Source organism: Carya illinoinensis, chromosome 7, assembly GCF_018687715.1.
Source record: "Carya illinoinensis cultivar Pawnee chromosome 7, C.illinoinensisPawnee_v1, whole genome shotgun sequence".
Classification (NCBI taxonomy): Eukaryota; Viridiplantae; Streptophyta; class Magnoliopsida; order Fagales; family Juglandaceae; genus Carya; species Carya illinoinensis.
This window is the reverse complement of record NC_056758.1, coordinates 7,740,029-7,759,594: the sequence shown is the minus strand read 5'-3', so window position 1 is coordinate 7,759,594 and position 19,566 is coordinate 7,740,029. Positions and strand designations below refer to the sequence as shown.

General features: G+C 35.1%; 1 protein-coding gene across 2 annotated transcripts; it reads left to right on the top strand.

Annotated features, from left to right (window-relative positions):
* Positions 1-280: 280 nt before the first annotated feature.
* LOC122314915 (phosphatidylinositol/phosphatidylcholine transfer protein SFH12-like) lies at positions 281-14,156 on the top strand. Of its 2 annotated transcripts, none has more exons than XM_043130563.1 (15): positions 281-562; positions 884-993; positions 1,490-1,751; positions 1,987-2,086; positions 2,272-2,538; positions 2,643-2,720; positions 2,816-2,917; positions 2,994-3,043; positions 3,184-3,283; positions 3,395-3,490; positions 3,719-3,841; positions 9,179-9,302; positions 10,125-10,519; positions 13,863-13,937; positions 14,024-14,156. In XM_043130563.1, exons 2-15 carry the CDS (start codon positions 966-968, stop codon positions 14,033-14,035), a joined length of 1,812 nt encoding a protein of 603 aa, XP_042986497.1. In that variant the 5' UTR covers positions 281-562; positions 884-965; the 3' UTR covers positions 14,036-14,156. The 2 variants fall into 2 exon arrangements, with proteins under 2 accessions (XP_042986497.1, XP_042986496.1); XM_043130562.1 differs by having other exon boundaries at positions 282-562; positions 10,122-10,519.
* Positions 14,157-19,566: the final 5,410 nt, after the last annotated feature.

Genomic DNA, 19,566 nt, shown 5'->3' with positions numbered 1-19,566 from the left:
TCTCCAAACGGGCTGTGTTGGGGGTTGGGAGGGGGGTTGGAATACTTTAACACTTCTCAACATACTTTATTATTATTTATTATTTTATTATTATTATTCACTTATTTTTTATTATTATTTATTAATTTTTACTATTATCTAATATTCTATTATTACTTTTAACTTATTTTATTATTATTATTCGCAACGTACTTCAATAATACCTTAAATATCACTACTTCGTCGCAAAAACATTTCTTTGAAAGAATTTTCCCGGGAAAGGCAACAGCCGTTGAGAATGGTGTCTCGTTATATCCGTTGGGATTTGAACGGAGCGGCCTTGTTTGTCGCCCAACTCTCTCTCTCTCTCTCTCTCTCTAAGCAATCACAGATTGTTAATGGCGATGAGACCCAGTCAAGAGTATATCTATTCTCTCTCTCCTCGACCTCATTCACTTTCTCCCTGTCACAGTTTACCTCCGCCATTTCCTAAGGAACGCTCATTTCTGAGAATCGTACGGTCTTTTATACTATATTTTTCTCTCTCGCTATCCCAGAAACCCTCCTTGTAGCTTGTGCAGAGGTGATTCTCTCATCCCGCCATCACCTCTTTCTGTTTCTTCCGAGTCCACACAATCATGAGTTTTTTTCATTTATTTACTGGTTGATTGATTTTCAATGGTAAAAGAAAAAAAATCAATTTGATTTAGCTTGATTGAGTCCTTGGGGTTTTGGATTTTTGGTAAAAATTGAAACTTTATTTTGTTATCCTATTTCTTCTTATTGAAGAAAGGGAGAATATGGTTGTGTGAACGTTTTGGTTTTCGGGTTTTACTTTTACTCTTATTTTCAGGAAAAAAAAAAAATGGTGAGAAGATATTTGTGGGAATGTGTTAATATGCAGGGCTTTTGGCTAGGGCTTCGTTTCTCGCATTTGCGATATGAGTGCTTGATAATTCTGCCCTCCCAGTCAAAGCAGATAGACCATGTCTGGACCACTTTCTCCCAAACCAGGTAGCCTAATTAAAATCTTTTTCATACTTCTTCCTGCATTTCTTTGTTAAGAAGTTCTCTGTGCGATTCAGATAATGCGATGCATATCACCGTCTTGAAAACAATCCATATATTTTTTAATAAGACACTTTTATTCAAAAGCGCAGTGTTGCAGCTCAAATAAACAGTAAGTAGATAATAAGAACACCAACCATGTGGAAGAAGATAAAGAACATAAATAATTGTAATATATATTTTTTGGAAGATTTTTTCTGTGATTTTATTGAGGTGTGCAACTATCAGCTAAGTCCCCTGGACTAAGAGTGATGTGGAAAAATATATATTCATAATAAAACAGTATTAATCTATAATGGTAAATACGGTACTAGATTATTGGACGAGAGAGAGTGCCGCCGCGCGGGGGGAGGGGGGGTTGTGAGTGCTTAACAGCCAAAGAAATTTTTTGCCTGCCGATTGAACAAAAGCTTTTTTGATGGTTATACGTACTGATTTACAGTCCTTGAAAGATCTGATGTCGAGAACTTTGACGATGAGAAGAGGACTAGAATTGGGTCTTTGAAGAAGAAAGCAATCAATGCCTCCACCAAGCTCAGGCATTCTTTGAAAAGAAGGGTTAGGAGAAGTAGTAAAGTCATGTCAGTTGAAATTGAGGACGTGCATGATGCGGAGGAGTTGAAGGCTGTGGATGCTTTCCGTCAAGCACTGATTTTGGAAGAGCTTCTGCCTGCAAAGCACGATGATTATCATATGATGCTCAGGTTGTTTACTTTCCTTCTTCCATCATCAGTTTTGTTGATGTTTGCATGGTTGCAGTTCCACTCCTTCGCTGTAGAGCAATATAGTGTTTCATAAAATAGCATGCATTCAACAGTTTTTAAAGATTATTTCTCTAAAGGGGACATGAACATAATTGCTGTACTTTATTATCAAGTAAACTGCAAGTTTTCCTTTTTACTTTGTTTATCAAGTGATTTGAAAACTTTGACAATGCAGATTCTTGAAGGCCAGAAAATTTGATATTGACAAAACAAAGCATATGTGGTCTGACATGCTCCGGTGGAGGAATGAATTTGGTGCTGACACACTGATGGAGGTAATTGTTGTAGAATGGGTATAATGCTTGACAGTTTTTTTATTATCTATTTAATTCATTTCATTACTCTAGTTATACTTCAAAAGAAATCTTCAAAGAAGAAGTTTACTTTAGAAATAGTGTTCCCCTCTGAATGAGTTGCATTCCTTTGTTCATTCCTTGCTCTCTCTCTTTTTTTCCTCAAGGATTTTGAATTTGAGGAAATCAATGAAGTCCTGGAATACTATCCTCAAGGGAATCACGGAGTAGATAAGGATGGAAGACCTGTGTACATCGAGAGATTGGGGAAAGTAGATGCTGCCAAGCTGATGCAAGTCACAAACATGGACCGCTATGTGAAATACCATGTAAAGGAGTTTGAGAGGACATTTGCCATAAAGTTTCCAGCTTGTTCAATTGCAACCAAAAAACACATCGATCAAAGTACAACCATCCTGGACGTGGAAGGAGTGGTACGTGAGAACAATAATCACCATTTAGAGAAGAGACCAATCTCTTAGAAAACAAATAAAAGGGAGAGATAATTTATTACAGACCTTTATTAACGTTTTCACAGGGACTGAAAAATTTCAACAAAGCTGCAAGGGAACTTGTTACTCGCCTTCAGAAGATTGATGGTGACTATTATCCCGAGGTAACTTCTTTCTGATCTGTTTGTCTATGAACCTTGCATTTATATGGAGGATAAAAGCACCGTTGATGCCATGTCAATTGGTTTCTTCATTGCAGACATTGAATCGCATGTTCATCATCAATGCTGGCTCTGGATTCAGAATGTTGTGGAACACTGTAAAGACTTTCCTTGATCCTAAGACAGCAGCAAAAATCCATGTAAGGAAACACCTTATGCATAATCCACTTTTTGTAATCTAGCTAATATTAATCAGTAAATGGTATTATTCACCAGGTTCTTGGCAATAAATACCAGAGCAAGTTGCTTGAAATAATTGATGCTAGGTAATTCTCTGATGAGTAATCTTTTTGCACTTTTATTTCATATTTGTTTCTTATTATCTTTATCTATTATGTGCTTTATTCTTTGATTGTTATTTTTTTCTTCTTTTACTTGAAAGAAATTGTTTGTCTTGTTGAACCAGTGAGTTGCCAGAATTTTTAGGAGGCACTTGTACCTGTGCTGATCAAGGAGGCTGCATGTATTCTGATAAGGGCCCGTGGAAGGATCCGGAGATCTTAAATGTGATTGGAAAAATTCTCTTCTGTATTGTGTAATTTGCAGTGTGATTGATTATCTATGCATCGTTTATTCTAGAATTAGCAACCCCACTTATTTGATATATGGGCCTGCAGATGGTTCAGAATGGTGCTCATAAATGTACAAAGAAACCTAATATTCAAATTGTCGAAGAGAAGACAATATCTGAGGATGAGATAATATACCCTAAGGTCTTGCCTGATCTTTGATCATGAATCTATTCTTCCACTTTTTCCTTGTTTGTTTAAAGAGATGCAAAACTATCATACATCAGCTCACTTTTTCCCTTGTTGATGTACCTCTGTAATTGAAATGTTTTTGGTTCCAGATTATCTCTACATTCTAAATTATTTTGGCTTTCAATGTTCCTGCTCATTGATATACTGCCTCTGTGTGTGTGTGTGTGTGTTAATTTTCAGGGTCATCACTCGTTTGGTGTGGAGGCAGCTCCAGATGTACATGTAGATGGCATGCATTCTTTTTCTTCTAGACTTCCAAGGGAGCATGTCGAGTACTCTCAACTCTCTACTATCCCTGAAGAAGTAAGTATAGCAGACTTCCTTTTTAATAATATTAGTAATAAAAAAAACTGTCAGTGTCAGCAGCTGGGTAATAGTTGCACGAGTGGCATTCATTTGTCCGATGGTGCCAGTGAGGATAAATGCATACACAAGCTTTTTATATTGGAATATATTGGTTTGTGAGCACATGATGTAACGCCCCCAAATTCCGTTTGGGATCGGACGGACATTTGAAGCGTCGAGACATGCAACACAAGGTTACCTGCCCCCGTTCATGACATATAAGATGCAATAATCCTAACATGCATCTAACATTATGCAATATTCGCAGCGGATAATTTTTTTCTTTAGCAATACTATGCACCAAACTGAAAATATCTCAATACTTAAAACATACTTCATACATAAAGATCCATTGAATAACTAAGATCACAGCACTATTCCAAAATAGTTATGATCCAAAAGTACTGGAGATGCAACTCCATCGTACAAGTAGTAATTTAACTACTATATTAACATTAACGACGCACCGTCGTTCAGTCGACTGTGTCTAGTTGGTCAGCTCCTGGTCCTCCTTCAGGTCCTGTAACAAGATCTACCATTCGGGAGGAATGGTAGTTGGGACTACCACAGTGAGATTTGATTACAAATCTCAGCAAGTTAACAAAAAACTTCCACACAGACTAATGATGCATGGATGACAGTAAAAGCATAAATGCATAATCAAATTCATAAGTAATTAAAGAATTACTTAGCGTACAACATATCATAATTGACATAACTTAAATTGAAACATGAACTGAACTTGACTTAGCATGAACTTGCTCTGAAACTTGAATTAACATGAAAAATAGATACTCCACAGTTGTTGTGGCCCCATGTATTCTACGTGTAAATACATACTCCACAGTTGTTGTGGCCCCATGTATTCTACACAAACTTGACTTAACATTAAAAATACATACTCCACAGTTGTTGTGGCCCCATGTATTCTACACAAACTTGACTTAACATGAAAAATACATACTCCACAGTTGTTGTGGCCCCATATATTTTACGCATCACAATTGTAGTTAAATACATACTCCACAGTTGTTGTGGCCCCATGTATTCTACACAAACTTGACTTAACATGAAAAATACATACTCCACAGTTGTTGTGGCCCCATGTATTTTACGCATCACAATTGTAGTTAAATACATACTCCACAGTTGTTGTGGCCCCATGTATTCTACACAAACTTGACTTAACATTAAAAATACATACTCCACAGTTGTTGTGGCCCCATGTATTCTACACATCATAATGTACTCAAGATGAAATGTGACTGGAATACGAAAGGACTGAAGTCCTGACGTAACATAACGTGACTTGAACATAACTTAGAATACATTACCAACTTGAGATAGAAACATTTCCTAACATGGCATAACATATAATAGACAACATATTTAACATGACATACTTGCAACAGTGAATATTACATGACTTGACTTGCATGTAATGGATGACATACTTAGCATGACGTACTTGTAATGTACAGCAATATATAACAGAATATATTATGTAACAGATAAAAATTGATGACAGAATAAATTCTGTATAATAGACAATTACATGATAACTTGACATGGCATGACACATATGATACCATACATACATACACTGTAGTTCTTTTACTTAGCACACATACACAGTAGACTGCTAGTAAGTTAAAAGCTAACTTACCTCGATCTCCGCATTTTTTATAAAACTTCAAGTGCGATCACGAGGAACTGTAATTAGTAATTCTAAAAGTTAGAACTAAATCACTAATAATTTGAAATATGGAAAATACTAACTTAAAGAGTAAAATTTTCATTTTACTCTCTACATGTGAAAAAATGACCGTTTTACCCATAACTTAAGGATTTTGCATACTAACTCTAAAAGTTTCTAAAATTTACATTCCTCATGTAAATTTTATCCTAAACTTAAATATCAACTCAGAAAAATTTAAAACAAAACACAACTATGAAGAACACACTATGGTTGAAACATCCATAGGCCATTTCCCTTTATTTTTGTTGCAATTCCTTCCAACTTCAAAACTCATGCTTAAACCAAAATTTTGCAACAAACATCTTCCAATCCTAAGTTCAAAACCATACTTAAAACATCCATTTAGAAAAAGCTAATAATCAACACCAAACTTTTTTGTAAAATGATCCAAGCACTTAAATCACAAGTTTTGACCTTAAATCAAAACATCTCCAAGAATTTCAAAAATCAAATCTTACTTCTAACATATTCATAATATCATCCTAACATCAACCATACTTTAAATCATCAAACTAAAGTCACCAAAATCACAAAATAAAATTTGGAGTTTTTGGTTTTACACTTAGTCCAAAAACAGAAACTTTTTCCTCAACTAGTTTTGATAAATCTCTTGATCTATGACTTATAAATATATGATCTTCAAACCAAACCATTACATGGTTTAAAAAGATGTCCTAAAACATATACAAGCTTCTAATTCAAGATCACATGGTTAGAAATTAATCAAAACATAAATTTAGCCAAGAATATCCACACTTTGGCTTATCTGAATATCTCTTTGCATAAAATTTCATATCTTTGAAACTAATATCAAATATCTTCAAAATAATAATATAACATGTATATAAGATGTTTAGGATCCTCCAATAAAATTATCAAAGTCATTAGAATAGGTTTAGACCACCAAAGAGTTAAACTTTCTCAAAACAGAAACTGTTTTTCCTCTTCCAGTTTCTAAGTTTCTAAATCTAAGAAAATCTTTCATCAAAACCTTTAATCATGCAAAAATCATCAACCAATAGTCATATATACATGTTAACAATACTCCATAAAAATTTCGGACCAATATCTATCCATTAGCTTGGTCAAAAACTCCAAACTATAACATACTCTCCAGATTCACGCCCAGAATGACCTTTTTATGGTTAAAAATACTTTTGACCGACCAAATGACCATGGAATGATACGAAAAATACATCTACGGAAACTAGACTCAAATAGGAACAACTTATATGAAGGAGACTTTATGATAAAACACTTACAAAAGCTTCGAAATGGGTGTGCAAAATAACTCCTAAAAGCTGTCCGAGAGAGAGTGTTTGGTATTCTTTCAATGGAAAGCATAAATTAAAATAATTTCGTGGGGAGGGATGGCTGGAGATACTTGTGGATAAGATATGGAAGAGATGAGGCTGGAGTGAGAGTTAAGTGTAGGACTCTCTTACCCGAAGTGAGAGTTAAGTGTAGGACTCTCTTACCGGAGTGAGAGTGGAGTGTAGGACTCTCTTACCTAATAATATCTACAAAAATCAACTCAAGATATTTTTACCCAATAATATCCACGAAATTAGTTCAAAATATTTTCTAAATGTGGAGTAGACTTGGAAGAGTAAGGTGGTTAAAATCTTTCCATGTGTATTTTAAATCTATGTTCTTAAAATATTTTCCAAATGTGTATTTTGTTTAGGTGTCATGATCTCACACCTTGATTTCCTTCACAATTCCATCTAATGGTTTCTCTTTGTGCTAAGTATCTAATACTATTCATTATGTGTGGTTAAGATATTGCCAAGTATCCAAATAAAATTTCGCTAACCTAATTTGGACATTTCACACTGTGATTTTGAAAACACTGCATTTAGTACGTTTACCGAGATTACTATTCACTTCAAAAATAAATGTAATAAACTTAGTACTGAAAAATCCTAAATATTCAATTAAGCCTAGTGGTGTAGACTATAATGTATTCTGACACTTCTAACTATCTCAAATAATTAAAATCGCATTTCTGGCACCATAGTGAGTGATAACACTAACTATGTTGACAGGCTAAAATCTACGCGATTAGTCGATTCGTGTAAACTTACGGAATTTTCACGAGGTTCTTAAGGTCAAAAGAAATTTCACAATTGAATTTCTAGCGGGCTATTACACCTGAAAACCTCATTTTAGTGTTAATTCTTAGAATTACTTTTTCCTAGACGGATGCATGACTTAGAAAAGGCTAGAACTCTGTGTTCCTAGCATGACAGCGGACTCAAATGCTCATCTCCACGTGGAATTCTTTGTTTTTCTTCACTTGGATTAACAAAGATAAAAGTAAAATTGGAGGGGGTGGGAGACCCCAACAAATGCTACAAAACAAACATTACAGTGTGATAAATAAAAAACATCTGGCAATGGAACAAAATAGTTCTGGTCCCATTATTTCTCAACATGCAGTCGAGAAAAAGGCCGCCTCAATGCCTGTTTTGTTGGTTGAAGGAGGATTTATCAGCATTGGAATTGTTTGTGTTGAGGCAGTCAATGAGGGTCTTCTCTCTTGCGTTCTTGGATAAGGAGTAGAAGAAGCCATCTTCTGGCAAAAGAAGCAGCAGAAATTGCACATAGCTCCTGGGAAAAGTATGGTGCAGTGGTGGAAGGTAGTGGCATATTAGAGCCAAGCTTTCCAATGGCGGCATGTGTAGCCCACGCGCCAGTGAAAGGATAGCAGTGTTCAGTGGGGTGGTGGAGCAAAACACTAGGAGATTCTAGATGGGATGCGTGAGCTGAAAAGGGCCATAGATGTGAGATTTATTTTCCTTGAAAAAACAAGAAGAGAACTGGAAAAGAAAAATACATAACAGGGCTATAAGCCAATAAAGTGGGCTAGAACACAAGGCAACTAGATGGAATGTGGCGGCCAAGCACACTGGAGATAGTGCGTCGCAGGCACACATGGGCAGATGGAAGCAGATGATGGTGGGGTTGGTGAGTGAGGGACAATGCTTCCAATGGTGTGGGGGCTTAAAGAGAGATTGTGTCCTAAAAGCCCTACTCTGGCTTCCAATGGCTTAGAAAATGAGAAAATTTGGGAAAATGAAGAAAACAAAAAAAAAAAAAAAAAGAGAGAGAGAGAGGGAGGGACAAAATAGAGGGGGATGGCTTCATCGGTGAGAAGAGGAGGATGAGCTTCTTCCTTCGTCCAGAGTTTTTTTTTTCTTTTTTTTTTTTTGGGAGGGGGGGGGGGGTGGTGGAGGTGTTTGGTGGAGGGGTTTTGGGAGAGAAAAAGAATTTTGGGAAAGGGAGCTGCCAGGGGGATTCAAATTTTTGGGAATTTCACTTCGTTTTATATGTGTTCAATGATGGCCACACACAAGTTCTATCCATGGTTTACAGTCTGAGGTTATTGAGAAACTCGATAAAAAATGTTCTCCACTAAGTTCGTCAATTTCTTTATCTTTTATGCTCACTCATATCCCCCCTGCCCCCTTTCTTCTACCCAGTTCCTCTAAATTCCCTCTTTTTTAAGTGTAAGTGAGAGTTCATCTCCACAGGTCCTGATACCACGAAATCGCCTAGAAACCTATGTGTCTGAAGAATTTGTCCCAATGGTTGATAAATCCGTGGATTCCACGTGGCAACAGATGGTAGATAACGACCGGTTTTCCCTTTCGAAAGGTACATCACCTACAGTTACAATTGTATGTATACTCATTTTTAAAGTATTTATTGGCTGTTATCATGTCATGAAGGGCGATGAAGTAACTACATTGATCTGAAAATGACTGTTATGCTTGCCTTCTCTTTTTTTCTTCCTGTACAGTTTGCTCTGTAATTTAAACGAGGAATTAGAAAGAAGTAAGAAGTGGTACTTTTTTCCCTACATTAGTATAAACATGAATTACTTCTGAGACCATTCATGAGTGAGGAGGGGGAAGAAGCTGACTTGGTATTCAGCATGTTCCTCCATCTAGCTTGAGTTTTCCCCGTGCTTCAAAATTCTATGATATCATCATATTGGATGGTTTACAGTTCCTCTCACAACATGCTAGCAATGAATTGCATAGTCTAAGAATTGCGGCTTAGCAGAAACATTTACTTATTTTGCATATATTAGGTTCCAATAGGCAGTCTCACCAAATTATAAAGTCAGAGGATTTATGTGCAGCCATTTTGTTTGACGCCGTGGTTTATTAATCCTTACCATTTCTTTATCAGGAGTCTTATCATTTCCTTCTTAAAAGTTGATGATATAGAGGTTTTCCTGATAGAGATTCCCTCCACGAAAACAAAAAGGGTAGATTACAATTGTCCATATGTGGACCTTTTTCTTATATATTACGTTTTTTACAATATAAATTTTTTTGGTTGCCTTACTAATGCATAAATAATGTTCAGGCGACATTTTATCTGTCTTTTGTTTGTCTTACCTTCTCTAATACAGAAAATATACTAGATTACTAGAAAAAAAGTCATACAAGTTTTCTATAACTCCAGCAGCAGATTGTTTTGCCATGCATGATGCTTGCAACATTCCCGAAGGATTCAGTTCTCAATTTTTTACTGGTGTTATGGCCTTTCTTATGGGCTTCGTCACCATGGTCAGATTGACACGCAACATGCCCAAGAAGCTCACAGAAGCTACCATCTACTCCAATCCTCTTTACTGTGTTGAGCCAATCTTCAAAGACCAGGAACCTTCCCACCAGTTTCATGACAATGCCATCTCTGGCACTCAGTACATGTCTGTCTTAAAATGCATACATGAATTGGAAGATAAAGTGAGCACTTTGAGTTTGAAACCTGACGCCATGCCAGCTGAGAAGGAAGAAATGCTGAATGCCGCTGTAAGACGGGTTGATGCCTTGGAGCAAGAGCTTATGGAAACCAAGAAGGTATGCATGAATTCCCATATTATGCATAAAATTAAAATAGAATAAAATCTGGCCATAAAGAGGGAAAAGCAAAAGCTATAATCTGCATGAGAATTAGGTTTTATTTGTTTTGTTTTTGGGTTATTGATATTTCAAAAGCAGAATCTTCTTTTGTTTTTTCTATAGAGTGAAAATAAGATAGGGGAATGTATTTTTGGTAACTCGATCAGTGGTTGCTGGGGATCAAGGGTCATCATCCAAAAGCTTAAGATGGGATAAACTTTTCTTTTTCAAAAGATTTATTTGGCATTTAGCTTAAAATCAAACTATTGGATGCTTGGGCTCTTAAAAAAATAGTGGGTTAATTACATTTTTCTACATTAACTATATCTTCATCATCACTTATTTACATAAACTTTGACCATTGATAGCCTAATCAGAAGTTTCAGTGTTTGTTACTTTCAGACCAAAAACTGTTGTTAATCTAATAGAAACAGATGAAATTACCCTTCATGCATGGTTGAATGGTTTAGTTTGATGTTAATATTTTTTATGCATAATAAGATAATAATTTTGTCTTCTTTGATGTTTGCTTATGGCACTAACCTAACAGTATCCAAGGAAAACTTCTAATCTTTGGCCATCCTACTCAGACATAAACTGTACCCCTTCATTTAGACACTTTCATTTGGGCATCAGAAAAGTTTCCATAAGTGGCTGAAACTGAAACTGAAAGGATCTCAACTCTATCACAAGATAATTTTTTTTTCAAGATTGTTTATGAACAAGGCAGAATTTTGTATTTGTTAAGTAGTCACGGGGAAGCTTATATTGAGTGAAGTCACGGGGAAGTTTCTCCGAAAATTCGACTCCGAATCCGGCTCCGCTCCAGTTCCGCTCCAACTCCGACAAAATGGAGTCGGAGTTGGATTTGTTTTTAATTTTTCAGTCAGAGTTGGAGGTGTCGTTCGACTGACTCCGACTCCGACTCCGATCCAATCTGACTTTATGCTCCAATTTCAACTCTAAATCCGACTCCGATATTATACGTATGTTATAAAAATATGTATTTATTTATATATTTATCATATATACTAGTATAGTTATGTAGTATAAATAATGATAGTTTATATCATAAATAATGATAGTTTAATATATGTAATCATAGCATTACAATCATACATAATCAAGTATTGAAATAAGTTAGATACTAGTATTTAAATAAGTCTAATATAATAAGTTAATAACACATATACTAATTTACTAAAATATAATAACATGTAATTAGACACTAGAAAGTCTAGTATATAATTAAGTTAGACATTAGTATAATAAAATGTAATACTAATATATAATAACACGTAATTAGACATTATAGTATAAGTCTTGTATATAAATAAATTAGACACTAGTATAGAATAACTAATAAGTCTAGTATAATAAGTTAATAACACATAATACTAATTTACTAAGGTATAATAACATGTAATTGGACACTAGAAATAAGTCTAGTGTTGAAACAAGTTATATATAAGTTAGACACTTGTATAATATAATAACATGTAACATTATAGTATATTAACCTGTAATTAGATACTAAAAATAATATGTAATACTATAGTATGATAACAAGTAATTAGACACTATGGTATAAGTTTAGTATAAAAATAAGTTAGATATTAGTATAGAAGTAAATTAGTAGTGAATGATTTAGTTTTAGTTTTAATTTTTTGGAAAAATTGAAATTTGAAAGCCCACGAAAAATTCTTTTTAAAAATGGGCTAAATATGAAACTAAAAAAAGCCCAAAGCTGAAAGCCTAAATCCGACTCTGCTTCAACAAGTTGTAGTTAGATTGGACCCTACACAAATCGGGGTCAGAGTTAGATTTAGAACAATCTGAGTCTGACTAAGTTGGTGCTCACCCCTATTGGTATCTCTTTCAGTCATGAGCTGTGTGCTTCACATCTCGTCTCAATAGTTTGGACAAAGTCATTCACACAATCAAATTAAGGCTAAATCACAAATTGATCTTCGAAGTTTGAATTTATTATACGTACAAATTGGTCATTCACTTGTTTTTTCTTAATTTACTAAAGTTTTATATTATTATTATTATTATTATTTGCATTTTTTTTTTTATACGTGATGCAAGTGGCCAGTCAAGTCACATGTGTCAAATTGCCAATGGTGCTGATATGATATCTCTAATGGTTCACTAATGCAAAATTTACTGAGGGACTAACTTGATATTCTAAAAAAACTCCTCGGAGTAAAACTTAAATAAAAAACGAAAAAGAACAACTTGTATTTAACACATGAGAAAATCGTAATGCCATGGGGGCAGCATTATCTCTTCTTTGCGTGTTTGGTTTTTGAGTAGATATGGTTTCTCCTTCGTGATAAAAATAGTCTAATCAGGTTGCTTCATCCTGGGAAGGTTAGTTAGAATGGTTGTCTATCAATTTCCAGAATGGTTCTCTTACTAGCATAATTCTTGGAATTAGTTTTATGGTGGCTGTCTACTGTATTTAAGGATAGATGGACAAGAGGTTGTATACAGTTGAATTAAGAAGAGTAGTCAATGTGTTCACTAATATGCTCTTTCCCTGGATTTCCATGAACTCAGGCCAACAGAAGACTAAGTAACATATGGGGTACTGAATGAACATTTTGCTTTAATTTTTCCCCCGCTGTATTGTGGTGGAAGCTGTGCACCAGTGTGTGTTTTTGATTGGTGGAAGTTGCTTTAGGATTTATTCTTGTGTTGCTTTGACTGGACCTTGGGTTTGTTGTGGAAGATTGCTTGTACTCGTCTACTTGCCTAATCTGTGATGATCATTTCTGGGCAAGTTTTGGAATTTCTGTGGGAGCTACTAGTGTTGTTGAAGAACTCTGGTTGTTGTGGAAGTTTCGGGTGATGCATCTCACTAGTTGTTTGGCTTCTACACTAAGCATTTTGTTTGGATGCTTTTCTCGAGCTGTTGGTTTTCACCTTCTCTGTTTTTTATATCGGCTCTAATCCAGCAGTCTCAGTATGGCTTTAAAGCTGTGGTATTCTTCTAGTGCTACGGGATTCTAAGTGGCTGTTTCCTCCCTCGTTCTATCTATATAGTGGGCTATTTGCAGATAGTAAATTTGTATTTTATTGATGAAATAGGGGCTCAATTGATCTGAGTAGAATGCGAGGAGTCAAAACTGACGACAAATCCAACCTTGGAAGTACTAATTAGTAATTTATATTACATTTATATTTAGATTATTGCAGATGCTTTTACAGCCATGATGATGATAATAGTCATCTGATTCTAACGTACAGAACTTGATTATTTAGAGTCTTGATTACTCTTGTTTTTACTATAAAGGCTTTAGAGGACTCTCTTGCCCAACAAGTGGAGCTCATGGCTTATCTTGACAAAAAGAAGAAGAAGAAGAAATTGGTACGTTACCAAGACCATAACTTTGCCATGTTATTTATGCTTATCAATTAAATTGCTTGATTTTCTAACTTTGCAATATAATGCAGTTCAGCTGGTGAGGGAAGAAATTCTGGACGCCAAAAGTTGCTCAGCAAACCAACATCATTTCTCCAAAACCATCCAAATGTACTCACTGTTCCATTGCAAAATATATAAAATAAAAAGCTCTTGTAGATTATGTAATTTGCCCCTTCATTTTACAGTCATATATATCTTAAATAAAGTTTGGCGTCCCATGAGTCTACAATTGCTAAAAGCAGGGGAAGAGAAGAAACAAGAGTGCAAAGCAACTCAATGTTTAAAGTGAAAAAAAAAAAAAAAAATGACAAATGATGCTCCACAAGATAGTGAAGGACTACTACAATTCATAGAGATACAGCAACTGGGTTCACGAATTTCCCTAGAATTCAGGAATACTCATTTATTCTAGACTTAAGTGATGATTGAAAACAAGAAGATTTTGAAACTTATGAACTCCCAATCCAAATATTGCTAACTAATCAAATCTCCATTCCCCCTTTTGAACCAAGAAAGCTTGCAAGACTACTACTATAATTTTTTCTCAGTCTTTAAATTTTCTTTGATCCATCATGATGTCATGGTTCGACTGCATTCTCCCAGATTCCACTATATATTTGTATAACTTTCAAATCCTTCCTTGAGATCAGGAACTACACCTTTTGTAGAAAAATATGTATTAAATCGCAACCATTCAGAACCATCTTCAATTTTGATAGCAATATTCGTATAGGCTCAGCCAAATTGCGAGCATTTCTCCATGATCACTCCAAATTAATGATCATCATCATTGTTCTCGTCACGCATTGGTTCTCTGCTAATTGCTTTTGTTCAGAGGCCTTCATGAGTTTGGACGTACCTGTGCCTCTATCTTAGCTATGACAATTATTGGTTCTCTACTAATTGTCTTTTTTTGACATCAATCTGTGGCTTCGAATGAAGAGCAGCCTTCTCATGGTCAGATTCTTGTTTTCTCTATGTACTCATCTACTATTCGTTTACCTTTTTCCCTTGGAGATTATTTTCTAACCGAAATTTCTTCCTCATTTCCCATTATCATCTTTTCCTATGATTGAAGGGCAAAAGCTTTAAGTTTTATCCCATTGATCAAAACGTCTTTATAGTTTGACACTCATTCAGCCAAATTGAGCTGATTGATTATGCATGAAATCATTCAGCCCAAAAAACGACTAGTGACACTTATAACAGACTAGGACAGCTATTCATAGAGATCATATACACCAATTAAGTTTCATATTTAATTGGCCTATAAATCATTATACTCCTTTTTTCTTCTAGATTGGTGAGTTAGCATAAAAATATAATGAACATTTATTTTAAATTAAATAATCTCGTAAATAGCTAGCTTGACTATCTTCTTGATGATCACTCTCTTGCTCTTGGATTAATTTGACCCTTGATTGGTCGGCTAGAAATTAAACGGTTTGACTGATATTAATTAAAATAATCAGCATATTCAAATTGAATTGGCTAAAACCCAACCGCTTTCAATGCAATATTATTCGATTCAACGACATAAATGGTTAAATGGTTGATTCAAACCGACTCAAACCCTTAATTCCTTTCTCTTCAATGTTTAATTTTTAGAATGGGTTCCAAATGCATATATGTGTTATTGTTTGCTTTTGTATGAATAAATGAGAGAACTAAATGTATATTAACTTTTTTATCTTTATATTCGTATAATTGTAATGATACAATGAAATGCTCAAACCACATGATCTATATTCCAAAAAGACTAGTCAATGATTATACAATTGGAGCCCCATTGAAACTTTATTAAAAACAAGAACTTTTCATTCTCAAGCAGTATGATATCTCATATATCACCTATGCTCACTACAAGGAAAATGTCTTTTCGTAGCAAAATTTTATCCGTTGGAAAAGTAATTGCCGCAAAAGAGTATTAATTGCAGCGATTTCGAATTCGACGCATAGTTTTTACAATGAAGTGAGGTTTCCGTAAAGAGTTACCATGAACTGTCTTATTGTAGCGAATTTGTGATATATTGCGACAAGAAAAATGCCGCAATAAATAAACAGCAGTTGCAACGTAAGTAAATGACAGGATTGTAATTTTAACGACAAATTATCTTTAGTACTCGTATACGGGAGCGGCAAAACCCACCAAAAACAAAACTTTTCCCCCTCGATTTTGGTTTCAGTACATTCCCGAAGCCCCCCCCCCCCCCCCCCATTTTCGTCTTCTCCTTCGATTTCCGGCTACCTGCAAATGAATCCACCTCACTACGTTGCCATACGGCTTCCCTCATCCACAAAAAACCAGCCCTAGCAGCATCGTCCACCCATTTGGAAATCCATGCAAGCTAGACCCTTCGAATGGGGATCATACGGTAAAGCCAACCATTAGCGCCAAAAATCTCCTTCCCTTTTGGGTCCAAAATCTGGACTTTGTGGTTTTGTAAGCCTCTATTTCGAGATCAACGACGTCCCGTTTCCTGCTAGGAGAGGGTTTCCCATGTAGCCTTCCTGTCCTCTGCTTCACTTGCTGCTCACCAATTTCGAGTCCCTTTTGCTTTTCCCATCCAAATACAGACCCCGACAATTTTTTGTTGGGCAGAGAATTAGAGGTGGAGATCTTTGCGATTCCTCGGCAATTCTCATGCATGCACCACAGGAATCTCCTCCCAACTCCCCACTTTTTGATAAAATGCTAGTACAAATTTTCAACGAATTATTTTCTTTAGGTTTTCTTAACAAGACATATAGAGATGGATTTTCTTTGCTGCATGCTGTCAAAAACTAGATTGTGTTAACTTTACCCTCGATTATTCTTTTTCTTCTATAAAGCAACATTGTAGAAAACACTTATTTGCCAAAAAATTAACACTGCCTTCTGTACATGTTGAGAGAACTGATTCGCCCCTTAGCATGGCCTTCCTTGCCAAGATAGATTTATGACTATTATATCTTTATTATTATTCATGGTAATTAAATTGAATATAAAACATAGGTTTATATTCAGTTTAATTAATTATATAGAGATGAGATGGAGTATTATATATCTTGTCATTATAAATTATTCCCAAGATAAGATAAGATTTCTTAATATTTATTCAAATGTACATATATATTCAAATCTCTTGACTAAGATAATAACCAAATCACAAATATCTCTTTATATGCATATAAATTATGATGCTAATCTGATCTAAGAGCATAATCTTGAATTGGGAATTAGGAAATCCCCACTCATATTCCAACTAGACCTAATTATTCCTTCCATTCGCTAGTTGGAATTAATGGTCCAGTGAGTGTTTTGGGGAAGCAAGTCACAAAAAAAATATCCAATATTGTCAAAGATCGAGTATATATCATATATGACCTTATAATAATAAATTACAAGAACTTGGAGCTCTTTGGGCTTGGAACTCAGGGTTGTACAATTTGTAACTTTAGTTCTCTGCATCCAAAGCAATTAATCTGTTGTACATAATATATAACGTTATTATTGCTAAAGAGGCCCGGGGTTTCATGCCTACTTGTTTTGATTGATCTTTTGCTATAATTTATTTAATTAAAGTTGAGTCCCTCATCGACCAGTTGCATGCATGCCCCCCTTTTTAAATCACTCTGCTCTTCCAGCATAAGGATTCCTTACCGTACCACCCTCTCTCAATTGATAATTATTTCTCCTTTTCGTTTGAGCTGTATTTTGATGTTAGTGGAGAACTGCAGTACCTCTTAGCACCACTATTAAGGAAATTCACTTGCATCTGTTAGCACAATATTGTCCACAATCTCACTGCCACTACAAGAAAATACACTTTAGCCAATGCTTTTTGAATTGCTGCAAATAAAGACGTTGCAAATGGTTATTATTTGCAGCACTTTTTACATCGCTAAAATTTTTTTAATAGAAACCTCAACTTTCCAGATTCACTTCACTTAAATTATTTGTTACAGCAATTTTTCTTATAATAACGAAAATTAATGGCGCTACAAATAAAAATGCTTTGACGCTGGGAAATCTGTCGAGATTCAAGTGGGCGCCAAAGTGCGAAACATCTTTTTATTTCCCCCCACCCCCCGCCCCAACATTTTTCCCCCAACAATAGATTTCTTCCCCCGTCATCAATAAATTGCCCGTGTTTGCTTGTACAATATTTATAGGTTATTAAGGATGCACACATACACTTCGATAATTAAGCAACTTAATTACTATTAATTTGATGAACATATTTTCTTGTAGACATAAATTTATCTCTATCAATTATAATAACATTGATGTCATGTACTGTTAATTGGTATCTTTCTTCCATTTAATTGGTATCTCGAGGCAGCTAGAATTTGTTGGACTTCTCCTTTATAATGTACCACAACACCTACAACCGTCATATCATTCTCTTTTATTTCTTAAGCATCAACATTTACTTTGAGATTTCCAGCTTGTGGGGCCTGTAATATTTGTCTATCTTCAATAACTGAAGCTCTGTGATGTCCATCAGTTTACACAACCTTATTGTTCATTGACAAACTGGACCAGACTATTTTTGCCATTTGCATTAGCATAGTTGGACTTTTGGATTGATTTTGAAACACAAGATCATTCATTCTCCTCCAGATTTCGTGTAAAACTGCAGCCCCTTTATTTAGATTGCCGTCATGTAATCTTTATATTACATTAGACCAAAGAGATGAAAAATTAGACATATTAATATGGGAATCAGACCATCGACTTATAGGCAACTGGAATACACCAATGTCATCCCCCTTTACTCACAACAGAGGTTGTGTTGTATGCCTACTTGCTTGTGTATCTGGTGTGGTTCTCAATTGCAATTAGAAAGGTATTAGACCCCACTATATAAATACCCCACGAATAATATTCATGGCCGAAAGAGGAAAATAAATTATGTACATGAGCCATGATGAATTCTAGGTAGCAAATTGTAATTAAGAACATTTGAGATGTCATTAATTAACTCTAACAATTAATGCATAGTTTTTTCTAGAAAACATAGATTATCTTATGTATGCTAATTGCTTAACTTAATTATCGGTTTGGGAAACATTAAGGTTGCTTTTTACTTCTTTCCTTGATAATGGTATTCGAGTTCAATCTCGAATAATTACATAGAGATGAAAATTCAAGTAAACATGTAAATAAGGATTGGAACGTGAGGTGAGGTGATAATACAGTCTGGCCATTCGGTTGGGTTCTTAAACTTAACAAAGACAAAGCATGTGGTTTTTTCTATGAGTGTAGGTTTAATTTTGTGTTTGTTTATTTGGTGGGAGTCTGTTATGATCCTTGCTATGAGTCACAGTGTTGTACTAAGGAAGGGAATGTAAATGGAATGATGGATACAACTGGAAATGCAACGGAGAACCACAAGTTCCTTTTGACCACGGGAATGCTTGATAAGCAAACTGATTTTTCCCTTTCTTCCTTATGTTTTCCTCATATACATAACCACTACCTTGTAACAAACTTTTTGAAATGGTAAACTAACATCACCGATTGGTACCATGAAGACTCTTGGACTTTAGAAATTATTTGTTATGTGCTTCTAATTAAGCTCTGGTT